We start from the raw sequence: 27839 nt of genomic DNA, 5'->3' as shown, positions 1-27839 counted from the left end.
CTCATCCCGGGCAAGGCGGGGTTTCCAGCCGCTTATTCCCCCAGGATGCGTGGGCTGGGGAGCAGGCGAGCCCTCGCCTCCCGCCTTCTTCCTGCTATATAGCCCTGAGTGCAACCTCCCCCCAAAGCAGAGTCCGTGCATCAGCCCGCCGGTGGAGGGAGATTGAAGTCAGGGCTGGCAAGCGAACAGACACCGTAAGTCCTTTCCTAACCTCCTCTTTTCGCCGCCGCCTTGGCTAACCCAACTCTGTTAAAGACCTAGCGCTCGTATTCGCACCACCTGTGCTAATCTTCGTTAGTTTTCACCTTGGTTAGTTTTTGGCATTCTGTGGCGCTCCAGCCCGTTGGGTTAGTTTATCGTTTTATTGGTAAGTCCAGAAAATGAGCGTGATGCACGAACGCAATCGAAGTGGCGGATCTCGGGGCTTTTTTCTTGCTCCGGCGGGTCATCGCCTTTGTCCTTTACCTTCTGTATCTGCCGCCCTTCTCCTTTCCCGCTGGAGCTGCTCAAGGAGAAAGCAAAGTAAACATCGCACATAGGTTTGTGAAACAGCAAATTCTTTAAATAATAGAATTGCCGGGAAGATTCGCCAAGACTTGTTCCCGTCTTCTGGGTGGGTCCAGGTTCTCTTCGAGAAAACCACGAATTGTAACTTTGCGGGAATTGACTTCCAGGGCAGTCTCAGTTAGAAACAAGGCCTCCCAATCTATTAAATGCATCATGGCAACCAGGAGTGAGAATTAATAGAATTGGAAACCACATGATAAAAAAAATGGAGTGGTATATATAGTTTAGGCTATTATGCAAATCCAGCCAACTATGGCTTGTAAACTATGATTTATGGTAGCCTTTTCTGACCTGATGATTTCCAGATGTGTTGGAGTGGCAATTCCCAATAGTAATAATGTTATAATTTTATTATTCATATTATTAATATCCCACACATTCAGTGGGAAGGCTTGCTTAATATAATATATGAATTCAACCATGTATGGCTTATTCAATCCACATTTAGCAAACTATGGCTTAAAATAATGTTTGAACCAAATTGCAATATTTCTTCCAGTGATGGTTAAAAGGCAACCATTCATTAGGGGGCAGTCACCATTTGTGGTTGTTGAATATTTAAGTCAACCAACAGGTATACAACATGCTGAGCCACAGATACACCGTGCATTCAGATCTTATATTACATGTTTTGTTTACATATGGCAAGAAACCTAAATTTGTGGTGTGTTTAGGATTTTATCCAAACCAGGGTACCTAGCTGAATTGTCTCATAACAAACCAGAATCTGAAAAGTTTTGGCTTGCAAGGAGAAGAATCTGTCAGACCCTGGTTTGGTTAAAACACTAGGCAAACCATAGTTGGAAGTGAGTTTTTCCTACTAGTATAGGTTAGGGAAGGATGGGGTAGGGAATAGAAAGAAATATGCTTATCATGGAGTTCTATCTGTCTCCAAATATCCTCTCACATCAGCAGCGCAAAGAAACCACAGAATTCCGATATCCATGGGCTGTGATCCAATCAAACAGGTGAGGCAAACCGTAAAACACAGATGGTGTGAAGGACAACTTGACAAAAGGTCATCTTTAGGACTAGATATTTTTTAGATGCTTACAGGAAGCTTGAAATGACTGCTTAATTGTGTTTTCATTTTAAAAGTGTAAATTTTACTTTCTCTTAAAAATATTTTAAAATTGTTAACCCTGCTTCTTCATGGAGTGAAAGATTTTCTTCTGAGATAGGGTGGAGTGCAGCTTTATGTGGTCTTCCTTAATTGCTGATGTTTCAAGCAATCCCATTTATCTGGTTTGATGAAAAACATTCAAACCATAGAATAATACTGTGGTTTAACTGAAATTAGTGGTTTATGAAAGTACTTAACCTTTGATTGGAATGTGCCCAAGTAATGTTTTTGTTCTAATGTCAATTTTTTTAATTTTCTTGAATTCCCCTTCTTCCTTTTCTTTTTGCAAGTTATATGACAAAACCTGTGACTGTTTTAAATTTTAAAACAGGATTAATAAAACTTACTTGAAACACTTCTGATGCTTAAATTTTGAACTGATTTTAATTTAATTCTGATGTTTATAATTTGTTTTTACACATTTTCCCTTTTTCAAAATAAGCCAGCTCAATGAACTCTAAATAGAAGCATGTCATGCCTACATTTATAGTCTTTTCAAACTAATTAAATTGAGAAATGAACACAAGGAAGCAACATTTGAAAGTAAATATTCTCTTAGAATGTATAGATGTGATGTGGGAAACAATGCAATTCAATCCATTAAGATGGATTGAAAATCCAGTGTTTAATCGTAATGGCTTCTGATATAAACCATGAAGCTCTCCAGATGTTTTAGACTTCAGCTTCAATCAGCTCCAACTAGCATAATTGATGGCAAGGAATGGTACACACTGTAGTCTAAAACAAGAAGGTATTATGTTGCCTACTATGGTTTAGCCACTTTGCTTTAAAGGACTAATGCACAATCCTTTATAAGTGTCAAGGTACAGTAAATGTCACGCTGCATTTTTTTTTTTTTAAGTCTGCAGTTTGTAGATATCCTGGTGTGTAGTTTGGGAAAGGAAGTATTTCGCATCCTATGTACTTTCCCCATAATTAGGTAGCATTTTAAACTTGGAAAATTATAGAGCCATTGTTTCTCAGATGTAATTAGAGTTGGATTATGGTTGTATTCCTCCCTTGAGAGACCCTGCTGTCAATATTTCCTTCTTTCCTGTCACAAGAAAAATAAACAATACATTAAAAACAAGAACTGTTACTCTACGGTTGCTACTGCTCACTTATTTTGCTGTAAGTAGCTTACACTTTCTCTTCCTTACTGGGAAATTTTGCCCTGAGAGACACCTTGGTTTTGTCAGTTGTGTATGGATTTACCAAGGGAAAACATGAATGTTTTGCACAGATAATTGAGAATATACAGACATTCACCTTATGTTGTCTGCAGCAGAGGTGGGACAAAGTAAGCAGTATTCACCAGAATTAGTTATGGTCACCTGCAGAAATCTTTCATCAACAGAACATATTCTTTATATGGATCATCTGCTTTCTTTGCATTTATTTAGGGCTAACCCAAGATACATTGCTGAGATGGAGCAACAATTGCAGTATACCTCGAACCACCAGGTTGCTTTGGTACAGGAAGCAAGAAAGCAATAAAAATACATTGAAAGCAAATGAAGTAGCAAACTATTTGCTGCCCTTTAAAAACTGATGCTGCCAGAAGTAGATGCTACATCCTTTTTCATTATACAGGTAGTCCTCGCTTAACGACTATTTAACAACCATTTGAAGTTACAGTGGCCTTGGAAAAAATGCTTAATGACCTGTACTTGCATTTACAACCATCACAAACCGTCGCATTGTCACGTGATTGCAATAGGGCACTTGGCAACCAGCTTGCATTTACAATCGGTTGCAGCATCCTGCAGTCACATGATCACAGTTTGCAAGCTTTTATGATGGTTGTAAAGCGAATCATGTCATTAAGCAAATCACGTGGCAAAAAAGTTCATTGGGGAAGCTGGATTCACTTAACGACTGCATAATTCTCTTTACAACCATTCTAAAAATGGTCATAAAATTGGGTCTAGTCACATGGTGACTTACTTAACAACCGCCCTGCTTAACAACCAATTTGCCAGTCCCTATTGTTGTTAAGCGAGGATTACCTGTAAAATCTTAGCTATTTTCAGTATTATGCTTTATGAGGCACATAAATGGCTTTCCCCATAAAGAATGACATAAACTGAAACATAACACAGATTCAGCCTTAAAGCTACTTAAAATCCAAATTTCAACTACAGAAAGAAAAAAAAACAGATAAAAAAAAGATTAATGAAGTAATAATGCCGCCCTCTCCAACCTGGTGTCCTCTAGATGGATTGAACTAGAGGATGTGTGCAATCCATGTATCTGAAGAACGCAAGCTTGGGGAAAGGTGATGATCAACAAAACTGGAGAAGAAAGAGGCTGGGCAAGGAAGATAGCAGGCCTCTTCCACATGGACTCTCAGTTGCTCCATGCTCCATATTTAATAATTGAATCACAGAATTCTAGAAATGGAAAGGGGCCCTTAAACAGTATTAAATCCAACCTCCTGCTCAGTGCAGAAATCCAACAGAGAGATTGATACTGAGCTTTCTCTTGAACACATCTTGTAAATGGGACCCCACCCCCATTTTTGGGTAATTGATTCCACTGTTGAAATGTTCTTCAGGTTAGGGAGCTTTTTCTAACATTCCAGTCACTTATTGTGATTTAATTAATACATTTTTCTGTAACTTGTGATCTGCCTTGGAAGAATACAAACACTTGCAAAGATCATTCAGTTAAAATGAGTGTATACAGCATACTATTTTTGTGCATATAACAAATGACTCTTGAGTCCTATTCATGACTCTAATGTGCCACAAAACTTTTATATAGCATCACTTATTCCATTACATGCCTTTTAAAGCTAAGTGTAATCTTCATTCTAGGCCAACTGGCAAACTGTTCTATAGATATAAATTACTTATTTTGCCTATGGATTCAGTACAGGGTCACCAAACAATTCATCATGAATATTTCAAATAATAAAATAAGAATTAAAGTGATTTGCATTAAAACATGTCACTGATAAAAAAATAATTTTGTTATTAACACATGACCCAAAGAAATTCTGTTATTGGATGGGTAAAAAAAAAAGAATTAACAACAATAACAACACAACAGAGGTGTGTTTAGTTTTCAGTAACAGAATTATGCAATCTCTGAAAAACTCTTTTACCTGCTTTCTTCAAACCTGTTTTACTTGCTTTCTTCAATTGCACTGGCAGCAATTCTTAATTTCATGATAAGTCACACTTCCTCAGTCTGGTGCCTTCCATCTGTGTCAGGCTATAAGTCCTGTAATTCTCAGTATTGCATAGAGGTTGAAGTAATTAAAATCTGGCACAGCTGCAGGTTGTTGGAGTGGAGAAGACTGACATAAGATCACCAGCCAATGTTCAGCAAGCCTATTGGGTCTACCTCAAAAACCTGTGTCGGTTTAAGATAGAGCAGTATTTCTCAACCTTGACAACTTTAAGCTGTGTGAACTTCAACTCCCAGAATTCCCCAGCCAGAGTATAAAGCCATTCCACAAGTAATTGTTGTAAGGATTACAGATTGACTATTCCAGCAATAGGGAAGGAGGGCTTGCACTAGATCCCCGAAGATCCTTGTGAATATACAGTGGTACCTCGAGTTACGAATGCCTCTGCTTACAAATTTTTCGTGTTACGACCAGCTCCGGCCCCAAAAATTTACCTCGTGTTGCGAACCACCTCGAGTTACGAACCGGATCCGTGGCCATTTTCCCGCCCGACACGTGGTCCACGGCCATTTTTCCGCCCCTGACACGTGGTCCGCGGCCATTTTTCCACCCCTGACTCTCCCTCCAAGCAATAGCCACCTCCCTGTCCTCCACGCCAGAACAGATTAACGGTAATTACATTGAACCTTATGGGAAAATTTGCCTCGTGTTGCGACCAATTCGAGTTGCAACCAGAGTCACAGAACGGATTAAATTCGTAACTCGAGGTACCACTGTACCACTGATCAGTGCTGATCAATGAATGACGTGCTTTACTTTCCTCCCTTCCCACAAGTATGATTTCAGGTTGGGAAGCAAGGAAGATCTTTAAGGACTAAATATCTGTATGGATTTTAGAAACAAGAATATTCATTGTCTATAATCAATATAACTTTTGCTTCGTATTGTGCATTAAGAGTGTTTATATACAGGTGGTCCTCAGGTTATAACCACTTGTTCAGCTACCATTCTAACTTGCAGTGCTGAATGAGGGTGACTTAAGACTGGTCCTTAGAGTTCTGGCTGTTGCAGTGTTCCTGAGGTCATATGATTGTGATTTCAGACATTCCCTGACAACTTCCCACAAGCAAAGTCAGTGGGAAAACCATCAGGAAGTCAGAAGTTGAGGTCTTATGAGGTCCTTGTTTAACGACACACAGGCTCCTTGTTTAACTACGGCAGTCAGGACTGCTGGAACTGTTGTAGCTAAGCAATGTGGTCACGTGACATCACATTTTACAACTGTGTGGGTTAGTGACAACAGTTCCAGTCCCAATTGCTGTCATAACCCAAGGACTACCTGTATAGTATTGAAAACTTTTAAGTCATATTACCAAAAGATACAGTGGTACCTTGAGTTACAAATGCCTCTGCTTACGAATTTTTCGTGTTATGACCAGCTCCGGCCCCAAAAATTTACCTCGTGTTGCGAACCACCCCGAGTTACGAACCAGATCCACAGCCATTTTCCCGCCCCTGACACGTGGTCCGCGGCCATTTTCCCGCCCCGACACGTTTGCGGCCATTTTCCCGCCCCGACACGTGGTCCGCGGCCATTTTCCCGCCCCGACACGTGGTCCACGGCCATTTTCCCGCCCCGACACGTGGTCCGCGGCCATTTTCCCGCCCCGACGCGTGGTCCGCGGCCATTTTTCCGCCCCGACGCGTGGTCCGCGGCCATTTTTCCGCCCCTGACACGTGGTCCGCGGCCATTTTTCCGCCCCTGACTCTCCCTCCAAGCAATAGCCACCTCCCTGTCCTCCACGCCAGAACGGATTAACGGTAATTACATTGAACCTTATGGGAAAATTTGCCTCGTGTTGCGACCAATTCGAGTTGCAACCAGAGTCACGGAACGGATTAAATTTGTAACTCGAGGTACCACTGTACTCTATAAAGTTATAGTATTTTATCTTTCTCAGTTATATACAGTAGAATCCAAAGACTCTATTATACCGTTAAGCGTTATTATTTGAGCCTCAGAATATTCTTGCTTTCTCAACTAATGGGGATACATTGTCATAGTATGTTGAGAATATTTTATCTCTATTTTGCCTGTAGTATTACCTGTCTTTACTTACTGAATGAAAATTATGGAGTCTCATAATTTCTTAATATAATTTGCAGGGTCAGAGAAGAAGATGCTAAAATCAATGCCCTTTTTCTATAGCAGTCCTCCAAAACCTGCTAAAGATATTGAAAGCAAGAAGGCAGCCAAGCCTTCGACATCATCTGAATCAGAACCTGATTCAGTGTCAATTGAATTATCCTCTGAAGAAGCCCATCCTAAAGACAACATGAAAACTGAAAACCACAGGCTGACTCCCTCCCTTGAATATTTTCCTCAATCACCTTTGGAAGTCACTGGAACAGACCATGTTAAAGAAAAGCATAAAAAAGGACTAAGGAAAAAAATTGTTTATTTATTTGACAGAGGTGGGAAAAGCAAAGAAAAGAAACCTCAGAAGGAAAACTGTCAACTGGTTACAGGTACAGAATGACCATATGGAAGGACAGCCTCTTTCTATATGTTATTGTCCACTATGTAGATTTACAAGAGGACTTGGCAATGCAGTGTCTCTAGGCATCAAACACTCAAAATATTCTAAGTGGCATCCACAGAATATAGAAATGAAAATTTTAAAAAAATTGAATGGTGAAATCATGAAATTTCAAGTGTGAGTTGGCTGTAATTTCACAAGATTTAGCCATCTTGAAAATTTCAGTCTTGTTTTTTAAAAATTACACCTGTCTTCATGCAAGACAATGACATATGAAATAGTTGGTAAGTTTTGTATAGAGTTGGACGGTCATGTAGACTATCAGGTCCAATCCCATGCTTAATGCAGGATATGTCGACCTATTTCATCCCTAAAAAATTATTTGCTTGCCATTGCTTAAAGATCTGTAAAAGAGAAGTCCCATTCTTTTAATTAATTGTCCCATTGTCAAACTGCTATTAACTTTTAGAAATATGTTTTTAGTATCTACCAATATTAAAGTAAAGTAATTCTTCCATTGGGATCAATTAAAAGCAGGAAGAGTTCAAATTGGCATGTGCCCTCTGGGATATCGTCCCCTCTGGAATATCATTCTGCGCCCCCCCCCGCCCTTTCGCATTAAAAACCTGGCTTTACCATCTAGCCTGGGACCCAAATAATATGAGCGAGCCCATTTCATGGTTAATTTGAGTGTGGGATGTTCTGAGTGTTCTTGGCTACTATTTTATGGTGTTTGTGTTGGTTTGTTTGTTTTTTTTAATTTGGGTTGTTTTTATTTTGTTATTGTTAGCTGCCCAGAGTCATATGTATGTGGGCAGCCATATACAGTAAATGTATTAAATAAATTCTTCACAGCATACATATTTCAAAAAATTATAGGGTTGGAGATGGAAAGAGGAAGGCAGGGTGTGATATTCTTCAAGACTAATCTGAATAGTTGCTAGATCTTTTTTTGAGAGAGATTCATCCACAATTCTCCAACCACAGAGTTACTGGATGGCTGCTAGCTAGAGGGTCTTTGTGATAGGACCTGCTTTTGGAATTCCCTTGCCAAAGATATTTGCCTGATGCTGTTACTAAATCTGCTTTTGACTATGTGCCATCAAGTTGGTGTCAACTCTTAGCAGCTACATAGATTTCCTCCATGATGATCTGTCCCTAACCTGGTCCTTCATGTCCAGTGCATTCATTGCCACTGTAACTCAGTCCATCCACCTTGCTGCCGCTAGTGCTCTTCTTCTCTTTCCTTCCTTCCAACCTTCCCAGCATTAGAGCATTCTCTAGAGAGCTAGGTCTTTATATAACGTATCCGAAGTAGGATAGTTTGAGCCTGGTCATTTGTGCCTGGAGTGAGGACTCTGAGTTGATTTGTTCAATGACCCATTTATTTGTTTTCTTGGCTGTCAATGGAATTCTCAGGAGTCTCCTCCAACACCAAGTTCAAAAGCATCAATACTCTTTCTATCCTGCTTCTTGAAAGTCCAGCTTTTGCTTCCATAGAGAGTCACGGAATACCATTGCTTGCGTTATTCTGATCTTTACAGGTATGGACATATCATGGCATCTGAAAATCTTTTCCAGGGCCATCATGGCTGCTCTTCCAAGTGCTCGTCTGCAGCATATTTCTTGACTGCTTGTTCCTTTACTATTGATAGCTAGATTCTGCCTTACAGGATCAGCTATTGCTTCAATATCCTCATTATCAGTTCTGGTAGTTATACCTCTTGTCATTGGTTTGGTCTTCTTTATGTTTAATTTTAGTCCCATTTTTTCACTATGCTCCTTGATCTTTATTACTAGAGCTTGCAGATCATTTGTATTTTCAACTATCAGAGTAGACGTCAGCATACTGCAGATTATTGATGTTTCTTCCTCCAATTTAAAAACCAAACTCATCTTCTTCCAATCCAGCTTCCTTCAATGTATATTCAGCATATAGGTTGAATAAATAAGTCTCTGTCCTTCACAGCTGAGAGGGTGAGAGATCATCCTGCTGGAATGGCTGCCACTGGGTAAGATTTGGAATTGAAACCCTTTATTCAGGCAGGTGATCTTGGACTAGTAATTACCTCTCTGCACATGCTGCATCACAGATTTACTATAAAACTCTACTGATGTACACATCACTTAACATTTCTGAGGAATGGCACAGGGCAAATGCTACTCATTGACACTTCGAAGAAGAACATTATTCTTCTGACAGTGAGCTCCTGATTCATTTTGACTACTGTTAAAGGCCAAAATGGATTTTGGGGTATCAGAAACAAAACTTTCTACCCTACTGAGACACAGTTAAACCACAATTTAACAGACTTGCATCGCAGTGAACATTGCCATGAACAAAATTTTGATCCAGGTATCACCCCCAAATAAGACAATTCTGTTGTACCCAAGAAAGTCCAGACAAAAGCAGTTAAATGTATGTAAATTACATATTGATGTAATTCTGCAAATGATCTTAATTGATTAAAATGAAATTTATTTATTAGATTTCTAACGTGCCTTTCGTCCAGGAGTTATTTGCATCATTTGTGTAATAATGGCATAATGCAAATTATATAAATTACCACAAATGACACATTTTTAGATTTAGTGGACATCCAGAATAACAGATACTCCCTCCCCTGAATGGTCCATTGAACTTATTTTCAAGCTGGATTGATCAGTTTAATAAAATAAGGTAGCAGAAATGTTTAGACTACAGATGGGAAATAAAGAATTAGCAAGATATAAAGCTCCTAGACCACAGCTTTATATCTGCTTATTTCATTTTTTACTTGGAGAGAGTTTGCATCCTTGAGCACCATAAGTCCAAAAATATGGTAAAGGCTCATTAAGGTCAAAAAACACTGGGATTTCTTTTTCTTAGCTGAGTTCCCATAATCAAGGTGAGCTCCCACACTTCTTCCATGGATGAAATAATATAAGTTCTACGATACCAGACTGCCTTCCAAATCATTCTAGAAGGGCAGTAGATCTTCAAGAAACTACACAGTGCTTCAGAGAGCTTTTTCATTGTTTTCTAAGGGTTAATATGTTGGGGATGATCTCTCACCCTCTCAGCTGTGAAGGACAGAGACTCATCCCAACACAGTATGCTCAACAGGTCTTTTTCCTCCTTTTTAAGGTGGTAGTCATTGAAGTCACGGAGAACAAATTTAGGGTAGCTACAGAGACCAATCTAAATCTGTTGTCTCCTTGAAAAAAGCAACACACGCATACATTTTTAAACCATGAACTGCTCTGAGTACACTTGAGTTGAAGTTGGGGGAATATAATTTGAATGAATTAGTAACCTGTTAATCACATGCTATTGACTACCAAAGAATTCCTACTTTGTTTTTTCAGCTGACCAAATCAGAAAGCTGATTAAGGACCAAAATTTTTATGAAGCCAGTCAACATCTTCTTATCATGCAAACAGAATCCAACAGCAATCTGGATAGCAGAAGCGAAGAAGAAACACTAGGCAATCAGACTGAAATTGAAGCTTTATTTGAAGTTTTAAAGCAAGCGGTCCTCAGCATCATACATTCATCTATCAGCATAGCATCAGCACAGCCAGAATTACTGAATAATGCAGTGAGAACAGTAATTAACCAGGTGGAGGAGGAGGAGAGATCTCTGTATTCCCAACCCAGAAAGTGGAAAGAGGAATGGAGGAACACTATCCAGAAATCTGTAGAAGAACGAATGAAAGGGCCTCCTTTGGTTGATAACAAGGGCCTCTCTACCACTGCTAACAGTTTCTTGCATATGGGGAAGACTATGAAGGAGGACATGATCACGGTGGTGCAGCATATTAAACATCATTATCCTGAGCATTTTCAGGTGTGCAACACTTACGCCAAGTTCTACCACCATTGCTTCTCTTCTCAGATGGAGATGTTTGCTCAGTTTGAATTGAACAATCAAGACATTTACCTTCTCCTCACCTGGGTGCAGAATTTATATCCAAAGTATGTAGTCAATTTATACTATATCTGGGTTCTGCTGCAAGCCTTGCCAATTTAGACACCAACCAACTCTGGGCAGTATATAATAAAACTGGTGAACAATAAAGCATGAGAATAGAATACAATAATTATAAAAAATAAACAACTAAACAATAAAAACTGATAGTGGATATAATTAACCACAATCACACATCATCTAGTGGGGGCCCTAACCAACCTAACCCTAAGCCTAGGAGAACAGTTAGGTCTTTAAGGCTTTCCAGAATGCCAGCAGGATGAGGATCACACAGATATCAGAAGGAATCTCATTCCATAGGGCAGGCGCCACAATAGAGAAGACAGACTTCTGGAGTCCTGATACATGATATTGTTTAATTGAAGGGACCTGGAGCATACCAACTCTTGTTGGATCAAATTGGCTAATGTGATATCATGGAAGATATGCAGTCACTCAAGTAACCAGGCCCTATGCTATATAGGGCTTCATAGGTCATAACCAGCATCATGAATCATACCCGGAAGCATATCAGTAACTTATGCAGCATTTATTGAATTCTTGATTTGGAAAGCAATTGGCCTTTAGCTCTGAGACTTTTTATCCAGTTCTTCTATTAAAAATGCATACAAAAATGCAAGCACAAACAGAAAATTTCATCGGAATGTATTAAAAATAGGCCTTAGGGGAAATTGTTTGCCAAAATGCACATTAGCAGGGAAATTTGAAAACATGCTCTTTTGAAAACACACCATTTTTCATGCAGATTTTAAAAAAATATGTACACACGGATACAAAAGCAAGCTGAAATAGGCTTGTGATTGAAAAAATATGAATATTACAGAAATTGAAGTCAACAAATTCTTCCATCCCTAGAAGATAATGCTGAGATAGATAAACAAATAGTTTAAGCTGGTGAAGCAGCCCTATGCTGATCAGAAATGCCTCTTTCATTGTTACCTCTTAGGCTGTTATGTATTTGAATCTGTTCAATAGTGGAGAACATTGTTATGTCTATTTAGACTCTAGTGGGGATTATTAAGGAGTTTGGCTGTAGCATAAATGCAAGGCAAGCTTGAAAAAAATCTAAATGTAAGTTACTCTCAATTACTGTTTAAGGAAATAGAACAAGGGCAGGATATGGATATTCCAAGCAGTATTTCTTTTCAATCAACTTTGAACAATTGACCTCAGTGTTCCCCACTAATTCAACTCTAGTGTTTTTCTCAGATTTCTTGCCTGTTGCAAGGTGGGTTCATCTCGCCTTCTTTTAAAAAAGTTTGTTTTAAATGCCTTTCCCACCCTGTTTCAGCAGCTTGAATTCTCACTATAAAGGTTGCCAGTATCAATTATTTCTTGAAGCCTGAGAGCAAGTCAGATGTGGAATGTTGGTCATATAATATGGGTGGTTTTCACACTGGAATCCAAGCCTTCTGTGGCAGTTAGCCTACTTTCACATCTGCTTTCTATTGAGAATTTTTGGGAAATCAGATTTAAAAAATCAGGAAAGCATACGTTTCCAGCTTTTGAGATACTTTTTGGCTATTTCAGGGAAATAAAAAATCACAGTGCTTTAGTCAAAGAGTTGGATGAAGCTAGTCTTGGAAGCTTGTTGCCACTGAGAGAGATCAAACAGCTTGAATTGACTTATTTGACGGATGAAGTGGTAAGAGACCTACATGTTCTTTACTCCATAGTTTTGCAGATTGGTTATGTTCATGTAAGAATTTATAAAATGTATCACGCTTGTTCTTCAGTTGTAGATACAGCTTTCCACTTTTCACAGTGGTTGAGTTCTCACATCACACCCATATGGGGGTCAAAAAAATCAAGACAGCAGGTACAACCTCACGATCAAAGCCCTGCCCTTTTCTAAGACTTAGGGGCAAGGTTTTGATTCTGTGTTCACACCCACCACATTTTTTTTTATCTCCCTACAGATGCCCATGTACTGAAGCCATACTCTGGCTTCTTTAGCTTTGGTTTAATGTGATATGTGAACGCGACCACTGTGGTTTGTAAGCTGGTTTCCAGTTTAATATTACACTTGAAACTAGGCTACTGTGGCTTATTCAATAAACCATTGTTAAAACAGGCTTTAGCTTAGCATAATGTGGTAACTCAACCCAAATGTCCTGCGGCCGTAATACTACTGCATTGGTAATATAATGGGAAAGGGAGGAACTCCATCTTAACCATGTAATTTGTGCTTCGATACAATTGTAAGTCATTCTTTTCTCATTGTTCTTGGGCAGTTTACAATTTGGAATGTAGATGCAAAGATGTTTCTGCTCCTTGCAGGGCCAATGTCAGCATCTGGTATCCCAATATAGATGCTAGGGCCCAGAATTGGGCAAGGGCTCCCTGGTGCTGATGTCTGTGCTGCTTCCACTTACCTGTTCCCAGCAGGATCACATCAAGAAGCCAAGGGTTATTGCAGAGAATGTAATATGTGTTCCTAAATATTTTTGGATGCTACTGTTGCCAGAGAGTCAAAAAGGGACCAGTGATGTAAGTGGGACTTTCCAGAATACACTTTGCTGGAGGTGGACAGTTTTGGTTCTTTCTCAGCTTTCATTCCATAGCACCTATTTAGCTCACCTGGGAGGGCAATGGCCTATTAAACTGAAGCCCAGCATTCAAAAGCCTTGTTCATATACCCTTTCGCACTTAGTGGAAGAATTGTAGTTCAGTGTTTGGCATGCAATAGAGCTGCTGTTCAGTCATTTTAACAACACATTAGACTTAAATATACGTGCTTTTCTAAAGAGACAGCTGCTAATCTATATTTTGGTATTTTTATCTTATAAAGGATTCTGTTGAACGTTGGCTGGTCAAGTGTTTGGAAATGGAAGTCAAGAGATGGATGCAAGGGACAGAACCAGAGAAATTGGATGGTTATTTTCATAGTGAATTATCAATAGATGCCATTCAGGTAATAACATGTATTTTATGTTTGTGTAAATATTATACAATCAGCTCCTGAAAATTTTCTCCAGAGAACCGCAGCATATCTATGGAATGATCTATGATTATAAATCCACCCTGGTAGTGGAAGTGGTCTGGGCATTCAGGACAGTCTTTGTTCCACTGGGACTTTTTTTTTTTCCCATCAGCCCATCCCCAGTTCTGGCACACTGTGACAGTTGAGGCTGGCAGAGTAATTTGCCACTAGTCTCAGTGGGTGAATTAAAAAGGAAATACGTGCTAGAACAAAAAATGTAAAGCAAAACTACTTATGCTTCCTACCCTGACTGCAGCAAGTCAGCAGGGCTTTGGAAATGATGGATAGCCTGCTGTATAACTTTCTAATCACTGTTAAGGTCAGTGGTACATTTCCAGTGCTCCTATACTCAACCTTTTCATTTCAAATCTTTGGACTTCCTAATAAACCCTTAGGTTGTTTTATTATCGAGAGCTGCGCAAATATAATTTGTCATTAGAACAGATCCCAAATTATGATGTTCAGTTATCCATGGGTTTGCACTTTAAATCCAATTTTGTCTATGATTTGGACCCTGTTCTTCTGACACACACATACAGTGCCCCCCCCCCCCAAAAAACACCACCACATAGACCTACAGACACTGGGCAGTCCCCTTCCACAACTTCCCTATTTTATGTCAGAATGATAATTAAAGATAGAAGACTAAAATCAATTGGTCTGTTTTATCAGGGAAAAGCAAGCAACTTTTATAATGAAAATATAATGATATAATGAAAGGTTACTGACAAGAAATAGATGATATTTTTTTATTTATAGAGTTTTTCCTTTATCAAGAGTTCAAACAAATTACTGAGATGTAGGTTCCAGTTAAGGGGCCCATACTAACTAGAATCCCAATGAGATGAGTTGTAAATGCAGATGCAGAAGGTAGAGAAGCTGGGCTGAGATCAGAGGGTGGGCACGTGCATCTGTTGCCCAGCAGTGATGGAATGCCACCTGGAGTCTTGCTCATAATACTCTTCTTTTTCTCCTCTCATGTCTAGCTTGCCAATCCCATTCTTTCTGGTTTAGACTTTTTGATAGGCTCTTTACTTTGGCTGCTTTTTACCTTCTTTTCTCACAGAATGGTGATCTTGCAGCCCTCCCTCAGGCTTGCTCAGCTTATGTGTCCACTCCAGGCAACCAGGAAATGTTCCAACAGCACTGCAAGCTTTGTTCTCCTAAGCTGTGGTCTTCACCATCTGCTTCCTGCATTACCTCCATTTACAGATTCTGTAGACCTTCAGCCAGTTGTGATTTTCCCATTTTGCATCAGCTGGCAGAGGAACAAACCACATCCTATGGCAGCCTTTAACTTTGCAGTTTTAAAGAGACAAAGTTTCAGCTCCAAAATCTGCTTTAAATATTAACATTAAACAATGTGCATTACAACAGTGAAGCAAACCAGTGCAAATTCCAAAAATTAAATTCTGGTTTCAAAATTTTCCAACAAGACAACCATTAAGGTTACTCTGATTTTCATTTAAAAGTGTGTTGAAACACGCCCTCAACATTCCTGACTACTGGAGTGGAGCCACAGTGTTCAGCTTGTAATGTAAGCAGGAAGAATTTGATTACATGACTAGGGAATCTTGTCATTCTGGAATAGAAATGTGGAAGCTGTCACCAAAAAATGCATTGTCACTTTAACATCCTTAGGAATTTCCTGGTTCTGGGTTTCAGTCAGCCTGGAAAAGGAATCTTGTGGTACTGATCAGACTGGAATTGGGTTGTGGAAGAGTAGGTTGAAGAGCATGGACAAAAAATAATGCTTGAAGGTTAGAAACAGAAGTCCTAGTCCATTTGTTTCTGGAATTTTTTTTTTCATTTAATTCCCAAATAGTATTCATTTCTCTCTGTTCTTTGGGATTATCTCATTTCACTTACTAGTAAATCCTCTGAGTTTCCTGTTAGAGGGAATGTTAATGATCATGCTTGTAGAATGGGAGAGTTATATATTAAAAGTTAATAGTGCTGATTCTTTGATGGATGTTTTAGACTATCTATGGAGCACAAAAGCGTGCTGAGGACATCACTCCAGAGCTGGGCAACCAAATGTCAGTCTTGCTTTTGACAAAACTCTTGACCTTTCTGCAAAGGTAAGATAGCAAATGGTTGGGAGAGTACATTTCATATCATGGCATGCTTGGATTCCAGTGCAAACTTACTAATGGTTATTTCTCACTTTTATGATCTCTCTAGCTACAGGAAAGAACTGGAGATGTTCATTAAAGAAAATAAACACAACCAATATTTTGAAGCGATAATAATTGCAAACATTAACAATTGTGTGAGTTTCCGGTAAGAACAGAATGATAGTGCTACAAGTTGTTATTATTTTATATGTATGTATGTACGTACGTATGTATGTATCAGAAAACCAAGAAACCTAGTAGGGCTGTGCAAAATGTTTCATTTTGAACATTCTCATTTTTTTCTTATCCATAGCGTCTTTCACTTCATCATTACACCAAGCATTTTTCTTCATACTTCTCATTAGCATAACTCTACACATTTCTATAGCAGTTCATAATCTAATTCTTTCACTCTCTTCCTCATTCTATTGTCTTATTCCTTACTCTGTTTTCTATTTTCTTACATCCACTTTCCATTCATTTTCTTAGGAGATTCTTCTTATACTTTTTTCCATGTAAGACTTATTCTACTTTCCCTCTAGTTTCTTTCATTTTTCCCCTTTTTTCCCAAGTCCATTTTTTTCCAAAACATACTCTTGACATTATCAGAAAATGATCAGTCCAACAATCTCAACCTCTCATCCATTGTGATGGACTGGAATGGAGGAAGGGGGGTGAAAACGGTGCTCTCGTCTCCAGAGCAACACTCTGGAGATAAGCAGAGAAAGCTGGCGCATCCCTAAACATTCCAGAAGATAGTAGAGAGTTGTGCCTGGGAACTACTGGTCAGTCTGAGAAGATTCTGTAAACAAGCGCTAGCTAATAAACCTTGCTGATTGAACCTGCACGGTCTCTAGGAGTTCCTTGGGCTAGGCCTGACATCCATGTATCCTTTATTAACTTTTCTAGTCATTCACCATAAACAATCAGGATTTATGATTCATTTTTTCCAGGTGTACATATGAATAGACTAAACTATTTATTCAGAACAGATCTTTTTCTAAGCAGGTACTATTCTCATTCATTCCCGTGTCTCCAAAAGGCCAAATGTTTTTTTCTGTATACTCTTACTTTATTTCCACCCTGCATTCATGTTATCTATCATTATTTCCTCCTGGATCACATCTGTACAAAATGTTGCACAATGTTTAATTCCTCTATTACCCCATTCATTGAAGTTCAGTAAATAAATAAATATCTCTTTGCTGCTGTTGAATGGTTGTTTTGATTTTGCAGCCCAGATCTTTTAGCCCTAAGCCGAAAGCCAAGATTCAGAAAGCTTCAAATATCCATCTGCTATGAATGTATTCATTTAATGCTAAAAGAAAAGCATCCATTTTTGAGCTTGAATCGTAACGACTTCATGGCTAGTTCTGTGTTTTACAGCAATATGAAAGTGGTTTGCCATTGCTTTCTTTTGGATTTTTTTTTTAAATTTTTCAGTCAAGTTCCCTTACAGTCCTGGTGTTCCCTGGAGGTCTCCCCTTTAAGTACTAACTAGGCCCATCTCTACTTAGCTTCCAAAAACAGACATTAGCCAGGTGCTGCTTCCTTTTGAGACTGAATGCTACACATGAACAATCTGTGCAGACCCTTATCCAGAGTTGCCTGGAGTTGGGTGACACCTAAATTGAATAAATTATCATTAGTAACCATCATGATGATTGCTATGGTTGTTGTTCTCATTTTATTAAGAATTATAGAGAACATTATTATTGTGTTCACTGGATTTTGTAAGCTGCTGCAGGCATAAAGACAAGAACTGATGTTTTAAAACTGAAGAACAGAACCTTTAACTCGTTTTTATTGGACTTTCAGGACCCATACAGAGAAAAGCACAGACTCAGCTGAGAGTGATGTTAAAACAAAAATCTTTTCTACGCTTAATGATCTTCAGAACATTGGGTTTGATGTGTTCCTTCACCGCTTGTTTCGAGAGTTACAGGTATTCCTACAGATATACTATAAACTTCCATTGCTATATATTTCTACAGATATATTTCCATCACTCCTTACACAGCTCATCCAAGATCTTTTGCTGCCTGAGGCAAAGAATAAGATGAAACCTACCTTCCCCATTCAGTGACGGTGAATGGATGACTGTCTCTTCGGTTCTAAGGATGGAAAAGCAGCTTCATCCTACCTTATTGCAAAAAGCAAACAAAATCTTTGTGACACAAACAGTTTTCTCTTCCACTGGAGGGCAGTGGTGGCAGGGGGGGAGGAATTAAGACAAATAGCCCCAAGTCTGTCATCACCCCAAAGGACTACCCATTCTCCCTGATGGAATAGTTAGCCTTGCTAGTATCTTTAATCTTCAGTGGCAAAATGTTGTCTCCCAGGGAAACATTTTTAGAAAGTGAACAAAAAAGTAATAAAACAAGTCTGTAACCATCTTAAGGAGGTATGGGAAATGTTGCATGTAAATACTTCTAATAAATAAATTATAATGTGCATTAAGGGAGCAATGGAGTCTTTTCCCCACCTCTCTATGATGCTTGAGCCATGAAGGAGAAGGGACAGTAGAACTGTCTTAGTTTGTAGTTTTTCCCAGTCATGTAACAAAGTGATAGAATTAGATGGTGCTTGAAAAATACCTAATAATATGGTTTTCCCCAAAGAAAGAAGGGGGATTTATAAGAATTTGCTTTTCGAAAAACTCAAGTTTTTAACATTTGTTCCTCAGCCTCTTTTTAAAAAGTTTACTGAGAAGAAATGGGCCTTCTGCACTGATGTTATGGATGAAATAATTTCAGTCACGGAAGCCCGTACCTGTCTATTCAAAATGCTTAAAAAGCCTCATCGCCAGGTAAGTTGATACAAGGAACTGCAAATGCAAACATTTTTATGGTTTTCAAAATTTAGCACTAAGAGTGAAGTGAGCCAATTTTTGAGGTGGACAACTAAGAGTTAAATGTGGTTTTACAAAAAGCTTTGCTTTTCATGGCATGCACATGTATTTCCATGGCTACCTGTCCCCATCAAACACGTTTTGCATGGTTTTGAAACATTACAAAAGCCTTCACAGCCAGCGTACCAATGGGTAGAAATGGAATCAGTGCAGATGGTACGCACATAGTTACAGCTTTCTGAAATAACCGTTTTCTGCGTCCAAATGTTAGAACAGTGCAAATGTTACAAAGCTGCTGAGAACTACATCAGGGGAGAGGGAAAACTTGAAGGCTTTTTATTACAACTTACAGGTTAAAGGCTGAGATCGGCTGTTTTCCTTTCATTAACATCAAGATGACCTCAACCCAAAGAGGTAAACTCCTCACCCCAAGTTCTAAAAATATCTCTTGTCTGGGTTTGGATTCCAACATATTATCCCTGATGGAGTCAGATGAAGAACACAGCTAGTTTGACAACAAGAAAAGGACTCTGGGTTTTCTGAAGATTAAAGGCTAGATTAGTCCAGTCTACATGTTTGCTGAAGTCCTGATCTGAGAACATGAGAGATGGGTTGCTACTTGGATGGGAGAAATTGTCCTTTTGGAAGCAGAGAAATATCCAGCATTTTTCAGGCAGCAAAAATCCCTCCCCACCCCCCACTTCATTTTGCAATTATAGCAAGTGTATCTTTGGAATCCCTAGGAGTGACAAAACGGTGGGCCTATTACGTTTTCCTTCTTTAAATCTTCTTTCCATCTACTTTTGAAAAATATGTGGCAGCACTCCAGGTTTCCCAGGTCAAGGTATCCTGGATTGGCTCAAGGGTGCTGATCTCACTTGGAGTCCCATTCTATAAATCCAACATAGGAGCCTCTTTTTTTTTTCTTTTGGACTTAGAAGACTCTGGCTTGTTGTTATTTTTTTTAATGGATTCACACCATGCTCAGTTGTAAATCTTGGCTTTCCAGCAATTCAATCCCTTATTCATGAATTGGCTTATTTGGCAGAAGGCTCATGGACATAACTTGACAAGATTAGTCTCTTTATTGCAAATGAAAATAATGCCATATACTAACCAAAAAATTCCCTATTTTAGTACACAGCAATCAAGGCCTATCTATAGATCTGTGCTTAAGGTTTAAATACTAGGCTTTCAGTCAGAATTTGTCTGTTCTCTTTATGGCTTTGGAAGGCTCCTGATCTGAGTTAAAAAGGCAGCGACTGGTGAGAAGATTCAGCTTCTACAGTTTGTTTCCAAAATCCAGTACAAATTCCCAAGCAAAGGCCCTTTTGTTTCACTTCCTACTTTTGGACAGTTAATCCTCAGTATAGTGAACTTTGTTTTAGCAGACATCAGATGCGGCGGTCAGAATCTGTGCATGCATAAATCCTGTCTATCATTTTATGCATGTGTAAAATACACCTGTATAAAATCTCATTCCTATTTTATGCATGCATAAAATGTGTAAGATATTTAAAATATCCATGAATAAATTACATACAAAATGCATGAGTAAATCCCAATCAGATTTAACAGACATTCTGGTTTAACAGACACCCCTTCCCTGTGTTAGCCTGTCAAATTGATGGTTTATGCATTCCTAAAATAATCTTCTGTGTTCCTGGGATTATGAACTGCTTGATGAGCAGCATGAGCAGTTTTATTGTTTATTTCTCATCATAATCATAATAATTATAATCATCCTAATTCTTTCAAAACAAACTACCAAAGAACAACAAACTTAAAATCCAATGACATGGGAAATTCATTATAATATGAGATGACTCCAGTTTATATGCTGAGTAAAAAACTACAAACAGGAGATTAAAAGCTTTCTATGAATTATTAATAATCTACAGTGACTGTAACTTGGTGGCAGACTTCATGTCATGCATACCGCAGTTCCAAGTTTCTAATCCTCACCATCTCTAGGTAGTGCTGGAAAAGCATCTGTTTGAAAATCTGTATGGCTATCGCCAGCCAGTGTAGACTTAGAGTGTGCCATACAGGGCCTTCCAGCTGTTACTGAACTGTGATTCCTAGCACCCCTCACTATTAGTCACTCTGGATGGGGCTGCTGGGAATTATTTGTTCAGCAACAGCTGGAGAGCCACATATGGCTCATCCCTGGGGTATCCAGCACTGAACTAGATTTATCAATGGTCTGACTTGATAAAAAGCATCTTCCTATGTTCCTAAAGAAGCTTCTTTATTTTAGTTATGAAACTGGAATAAAATGTACAGAGTATAGTGGCTCGGGAAAGATGCAAGATTCAATTTTGCTAAACACTCAGTCTTGCCACCAAAAATATTTGTAAATCTAGTCACCATTCCCTTGCTGCTGAAATTTCATGCAGCTTCCACAGATAGAGAGGCAAGTCAGAGTTGGATGGAGTAATACAGAGAGGAGACATGTTCTTGCTCAGAGGAAGAGAGAGAGAGCACCCTATAATTCTGTAATATTGTAATTTCTGACTACTTTCAGCTCTCTTTGTCACCGTCAGCTCTTACCCTACCCACATCACTGGTATGTAGCCTCAAATGATTTTTTTCAAGGAAATGCATTAAAAAACAGTTTCCAACCATTATTCTAGAGCACTTCTCCACAGGCCATAGAAACCATGCTGTCTTAAGAATAGTTATGTACATCAGGAAAGTCTTCAATGGCACTTTTATAACTCTGGCAGTAGAATTGGTCTCTTCCCTGTAATTGATCTCAGAGAATTAACCACTTGCTGCTTCTGCTACAGGTTGTCATGCAAAAAATTCACCTCCATCTAGTCCAAGAGTACATTTTCAGGCTTATGAAGAAGAAAGTCAGCTTCAGATCTTCAGAACAGCAAAACCAATTGTCTAAACTTGTCCGACGTAATGCTTCCATTTTGTACACATTTTGCACAGAGAACGTAAGTCTGCATCTCCAGTCCTGTAATTCCAGTCTGGATGCCTTGTTGATCTTGGGGCATCTAGTAACCTCTTCCAGTTTTGAGTGAGAAAGCTTTGTTCTTTAGCAAATGGGTGATTGGGAGAAACAGATAACAGGCTTAAACTCAGGTAGCCATTTGTATCTACCTTGTGAAGTCATATGCTGACAGTAAAGGGGGATAGGTAGACTTGAGTCTTCAGTAAGCCTACTCTCATCACCTTCCAACCTGAATCCCATGACCTACCAAAAGGTTCCTGCTGGACTAAGAACTATGGCTTAATGCTTGGTGGAATACACATAGCTCAGTGCAGAATACATGCTTTGCATACAAAAATTCTCTATTTCTGAACAGGGCATGGAAAGATTCCTGCCTGGAAGCTGAGAAAATTCCTGTCAGTAAGTGTAGATCAATGTTTCAGAACTAGCTGCTTTTCCATCTTCAACCTCTGTTTATAGAATTTTATCTTCAAATTCTGTTTATAGATGTTAACATCCAATACATATAGGAGGGCACCTAACTGGAAAAAGCTGCCTAAAGAGTAACAGAAGTTCCAGGGAGACTAGATTCAAATTACTGCTCTTGTGGTCTCTCCACCTAACTTAGAGCAGGTTTTGCCACCCTCTGTCCAATGATTCTCTGTTTAGAGCAGGGGCAAGAAATCTTTTTATCAATTGCCTAACAGTATTTCTACTGTTTTTAGCCTCTGTAGTTTTGGGTACTGTAGTAGTCCAGTTACATCATTGGAGAGGGTGGGGCTGAAATTTTCAGTACCGCCCTTTCCAATTTGGGGATTTAAGTTCATTTATTTAAGCAAAATACATGTGCTTTGCCTACGTAGTGTTCAGTATATGTTCTTGCTTGACTTCTTTTTAAATTGAAAAGCGTACTTCTGTTTTTCAGTGAGGCTGCTGAGAGGGGGAAGGTGGTCTTCAGAGGCTGGGGGAAAAAAGGGATGGGTGCATGCAGGCTTTAGTTTGCCCATCTCTGATCTTGAGCATCTTGAAGTACACGAGTGACAGAATTTATAATCGGCAGGAATCTGCAGAGTGAAATATTTAAATGGTCTCTTTTATTTTGGTAGGGGTCTAATGCCACATGGCTGAAGTCTGTTCTCCCAAGCCTGTCTGAAATCATCAGACTTCAAGATCTAGATGCTATTATGGTTGAAGTCAGTGTGCTTGCCACTAAATATCCTGATTTCAGGTAAGGGGGAAAAATCTTATGAAATTGCTTTTAAGCGCTAACCCAGTGCCGATTGATTCCTCTGAGGTTTTGAGCCAGTACGTTACCATCTACACCAGGGATGGTCAATCTCCCAGCATCCCATTTGCAGCAACAGAATTCCATTTATGTAAGAGTTCCCTCTAACCACTGTTACTGAAAACAAGACAGCAAAGTTTCTTGTAAACTCTAAAAGTCCCCCCGCCAGCAAATTCTGCTGCGTCCACTGTGAGAACTAGTTCTGCCATAGACAGAAACAATTTGATAGAAGATCTCACCAACAAGAGTCACTGGAATTATTTTGTTACGGTTTTCTAAGTTTTGTTCCATAAAATACTACCTATTATAAGTTCTTGGATATGTGTGAGCTTGCCTAATTGATTTCAGTCCTGCCTGCCATTTGAAACCAACCAGTCAATTCTAGCAAGTGTTGTTAAATCCTGTTTACAGGATCAAGATTTGGACACTTGTGCACTTTTATCTCTTGCCTGACCTGTGCAACAGGCTGTCCAACCCCTTTGTTAGAGTGGGAGGCCCATAGTCCGTCTGCCGCTTGTTTTGACAATGGTCAGATCTGCTATCAAGTTGTTTCTATCCGACAGTGTGAAAGCTAACTCTCACATCCATATGCGAGTAAGCACATATTAGATCACATAAAAGCAATAGTAGATAATTGCAGACATACAATCCCATCACGTATTGAACGTTCTTTAGCATAAAAGGTCATCACTTTTTCAGTTGTTCTGGAGATTAATCTCATAATAAGAATTTTCTATATAATTGTTTGGCATTTCCTGGAGTCTTAGCTGAGAGAAGTTTCTATAATATAGGCAGTGTAACAGCAGATGTACTATGAATTCTATCTTACTGACACCACCTAATCAGATATGATCTAACATGCCATCCAAAAAGGCTGATAGAAGTAAGTAAACCTTCCATTTAATAGACTAATAAGGGAGAAGAGGCTCCTTTAAAACTGAATGCCCATAAAAGTGAGGGTGGGTAACCTTAACAATAAGCTCCCTGCCTATCCATCTCTTGATCTTCCCGGCATCTTCCTTTTCTTCCCTCCCCTCTGCTGCCACCACTGAAGCTCTAGCACAGTATTTTTCAACCTTGGCAATTTTAAAATGTATGGACTTCAAGTCCCAGAACTGGCTGGGGAATTCTGGGAGTTGAAATCCACACATCTTAAAATTGCCAAGGTTGAGAAACACTGCTCTAGCTGATCCCATCAGCCTGCCCATCTCCCCCTGCACTTCCCAGCACCTTCCCTCCCTCCCTATAACTGCTGCTGTTGCTACTATCAGTGTTTCAGTGCAGCATATCCTCTGATCATCCCAGGGTTATCCTTTCCACCCTTCCTCCTTCCCCTTAGCCACTGCCACTAATATTCCATTGTGGCATATTCCTGCTTAGATTTTGCCCATTAAGTCCAAAGTCAATAAGCTCCGTTAAATCAATGGTTAATTGTGTATTAAAACATGAATGTGTGAATATTCTTCCCTGACTTACTTCACTAAGACTGGTAAGGTTATATTCATTAAAATTCTCCCTAAAATCATCAGCCTTGCTAGTGTTACACACCATTTTCCATCTATGTATGTATTCTGCAACATTCTGTCTTATACAGTATTCTGCAACTTTTCATCTTCCAAAATGTTAAAGCCAGTCCTTCGACCCAAAATGGTTGCCCTCAGATGGCTTAAGGGACCAATGTTGTGCCCTTAAAATAAAATTAAAAAATGAACATTTCTGCTGCACTGATCCAAGTCACACAGCAGTTGCTCAGCCATACCTTTCGTGGCTCCTCGGCAGGACACAAGCAGAAAGAAAAGGTGGATCGTCCTTGAACTGCCCTACATGATATACCTCAAAGTTTGCTGCAGTTGGATGGTATAATCCATCTAGGACAGTGTTTCCCAACTTAGCAACTTTAAGATATGTGGACTTCAACTCCCAGAATTCCCCAACCAGCCATTCTGGGAGTTGAAGTCCATATATCTTAAAGTTGCTAAGGTTGGGAACACTGATCTAGGAAACGTAGGCAGTAAGCAGAGGAAATTGCTGACTCAAGCACATGTCTGTCATCTGAACAGCAATAGCATTAGGATACTCCAGTATCAAAAAGCTTGTTTTCACAACTGCATTAAAATAATGGAAAAAGGAGGCAACCTAAGAGAGACTAATTAGTTGCCCCATTCCTGATGGAAAGTAAAAGATAAGGACTTCACACAAGGAGTTTTGCATGGTGAGTCATACTCTCCATGAAGGCAGCAGTCCTTCTCAGTTAAGGAAATGATCCAGAAACTAATTTCTATTAGTCCTCATGTATAATGAATAACAAGAGGATGAGAGGCAGTTTCTATCCTGAAAAAACAAGCAACACTGAGCTCTCCAACAGGAAATATTTGTCACATGAGCTTCTTCCTTTTGCATTCATCCTTTTCTGTGCTACTTTTGCGGCTGAGAGAGGCATATTGAAGTATGTTTCGGTTTGCTTTGAGTATCTGTTGGTGTCCTTTATAAATGTACGCAAAGCTGAGATTCCCAGATTTGCTGTTTCTCATCTCATCTGGCCATTTTTCTCCCTATTTTACTGTCATTTCTCATGCTTTGTTTTTCTCTTTCCAACACAGCAAGAGACATCTGTCTGCCATCTTGTACATCAAGGGCAACCTATCCAGTGCTGAGTTGAAAAGCATTCTGAGTGTGCTAAACATTCGGGGAACTGCCACACTGCCACCATCATCACTGTTTTCAAACATCAGGGCACTATAGATTTGTGCCAGAAGCTTAACTGGGATAATTTCCATTTATGGAGAAGTTGTATTTGATAAAGTCCCACTGCCTGGCAGAGTTGTATAACTCAAAAATCAACCCTGGAAACAACAGTGAAGCTGGGATAGAATATAACACAATATATGTTCATCTTGCAGAGTATCCAGCATTTCCTTGCTGCCTCATTTTCCAGTATAAAAACTGGGGGCCAGATCTCCTCCAAACTACCTCATTCAGGTGGTACAGAATTTCTGCTATTTGTTAAAGCATTTGGCTGGAAAAACTCCATGTTTTGCATATGATTTCTCTGGGGGACAGATGGAATGAAGAGAACAAAGACCTCTGTGAAACTGGAGAGGAAACAGCATGAAAAGAACACTTTAGATATAGTCTTAGTTAAGAAACATCCAGCAAAAGCTCTCAGAAGCTGCTCCTTTGGGTAGAAAATCCTTCTGGATATTAAACAAATGACCATATGAAAATCAAATGTAAATTGATCTTTGCCTATTAGCATATCTTTACCAAAAGCCAGTTTTAACTCAGCAGTTGATTTAAAGCTACTGAGATAAGAGCTGGTGTGGTGCAGCATTACAGAACTGACCAGAGGCTGCATTCAGAGTCCTACTTAGACATAAAGTACAATGGGTGACTTTCGGCCATTCATTCTCCCCTTCCCTAAGCTACCTCACAAGGTTGTGAGGAAATAAATGGATGATCGCACGTATGGTGCTTTGAACAGCTGAGAGACAGTATATAAATTTTAATAATAATGTCTGTACACAATACTTGTAAATACAAGCATGGTGCTGTATATAGTGTGCTTTAATTTTAGCTCTGATATTAAGTGTTTTTCTAATTAAGACATTTCTATGAAAATATGTTCTCTCAAATGTGCATTAAAATGTAATTAATTATTATAACATAGTTCCTCCCGTCTCCAGGACATATGCACATACAATCGTAGTAGTCATACTGGGCCCCACAGGAAAGAACATCCATGTAGCTATTGTAAGTTCTGTCAGAGGTCTCATGGATACTTCATATTCTGGAATCAAGAGTGTAGGAGAAAAAAAATTGAATATGATAGAGTGAGAATAAAAGTATGGGCTTCCAAAAAGAGCAGCGTTTAGATTTCCCAAAGAATTTTTATATTTTGAAAGTTATTTTCTATATCGTTGACTGTACTTTCTTTCCAAGGACATAGCAGATCAGAGAACATTTTTGGAGCATTTGTGCTTTCTCTTCTACCAAGTAAAACACCTTCCTCTGTTTATCATCTCAAATCAAAATTTTAAACCAATATTTTTATCAAAACATCCTAAATTAAGATCTTATTTTTTTTATTACAGTCCACACGAGTTTTAGCATTCTCTATTGACTTTAGTTGGCTTAATTTTGCCTCACTCAGTGTAATGCTATGTGCATTTCTATGAACATCAAAGTCTTCCCAAAACATTACAAGACAAAAATAAAATTAATGCACGAATGTATTTATAATCTCTGTGCAATTTTGTATATGCACATCAGACCTCTGGTGAATGTCAAGGAAGGTTAGATGCAACAATAAAGGGAAAAAGGAA

At 39.1% G+C, this 27839-nt stretch overlaps 1 protein-coding gene and 1 long non-coding RNA gene across 2 annotated transcripts in view; one reads left to right on the top strand and one right to left on the bottom strand.

The window, feature by feature from the left end:
* LOC112542685 (uncharacterized) overlaps positions 1-27839 on the bottom strand; it is a 158502-nt gene that overhangs the window by 32227 nt on the left and 98436 nt on the right. The gene's annotated exons all lie outside the window — the stretch shown is intronic.
* TNFAIP2 (TNF alpha induced protein 2) lies at positions 59-27839 on the top strand. Its single transcript, XM_007432508.4, has 12 exons — positions 59-194; positions 6993-7355; positions 10715-11324; positions 12868-12982; positions 14129-14251; positions 16301-16401; positions 16505-16603; positions 18256-18382; positions 19124-19246; positions 22081-22236; positions 23339-23460; positions 26118-27839. The coding sequence occupies exons 2-12, from the start codon at positions 7007-7009 to the stop codon at positions 26257-26259; spliced, it is 2067 nt and encodes a 688-aa protein (XP_007432570.2). The 5' UTR covers positions 59-194; positions 6993-7006; the 3' UTR covers positions 26260-27839.

Source organism: Python bivittatus, unplaced genomic scaffold (genome assembly GCF_059951505.1).
Source record: "Python bivittatus isolate LINGU-HERP-01145 unplaced genomic scaffold, Pbiv_v1 ctg000580_np1212, whole genome shotgun sequence".
Classification (NCBI taxonomy): Eukaryota; Metazoa; Chordata; class Lepidosauria; order Squamata; family Pythonidae; genus Python; species Python bivittatus.
Note: the sequence above shows the minus strand (reverse complement) of the source record. Positions and strands in the feature narration are given on the sequence as shown.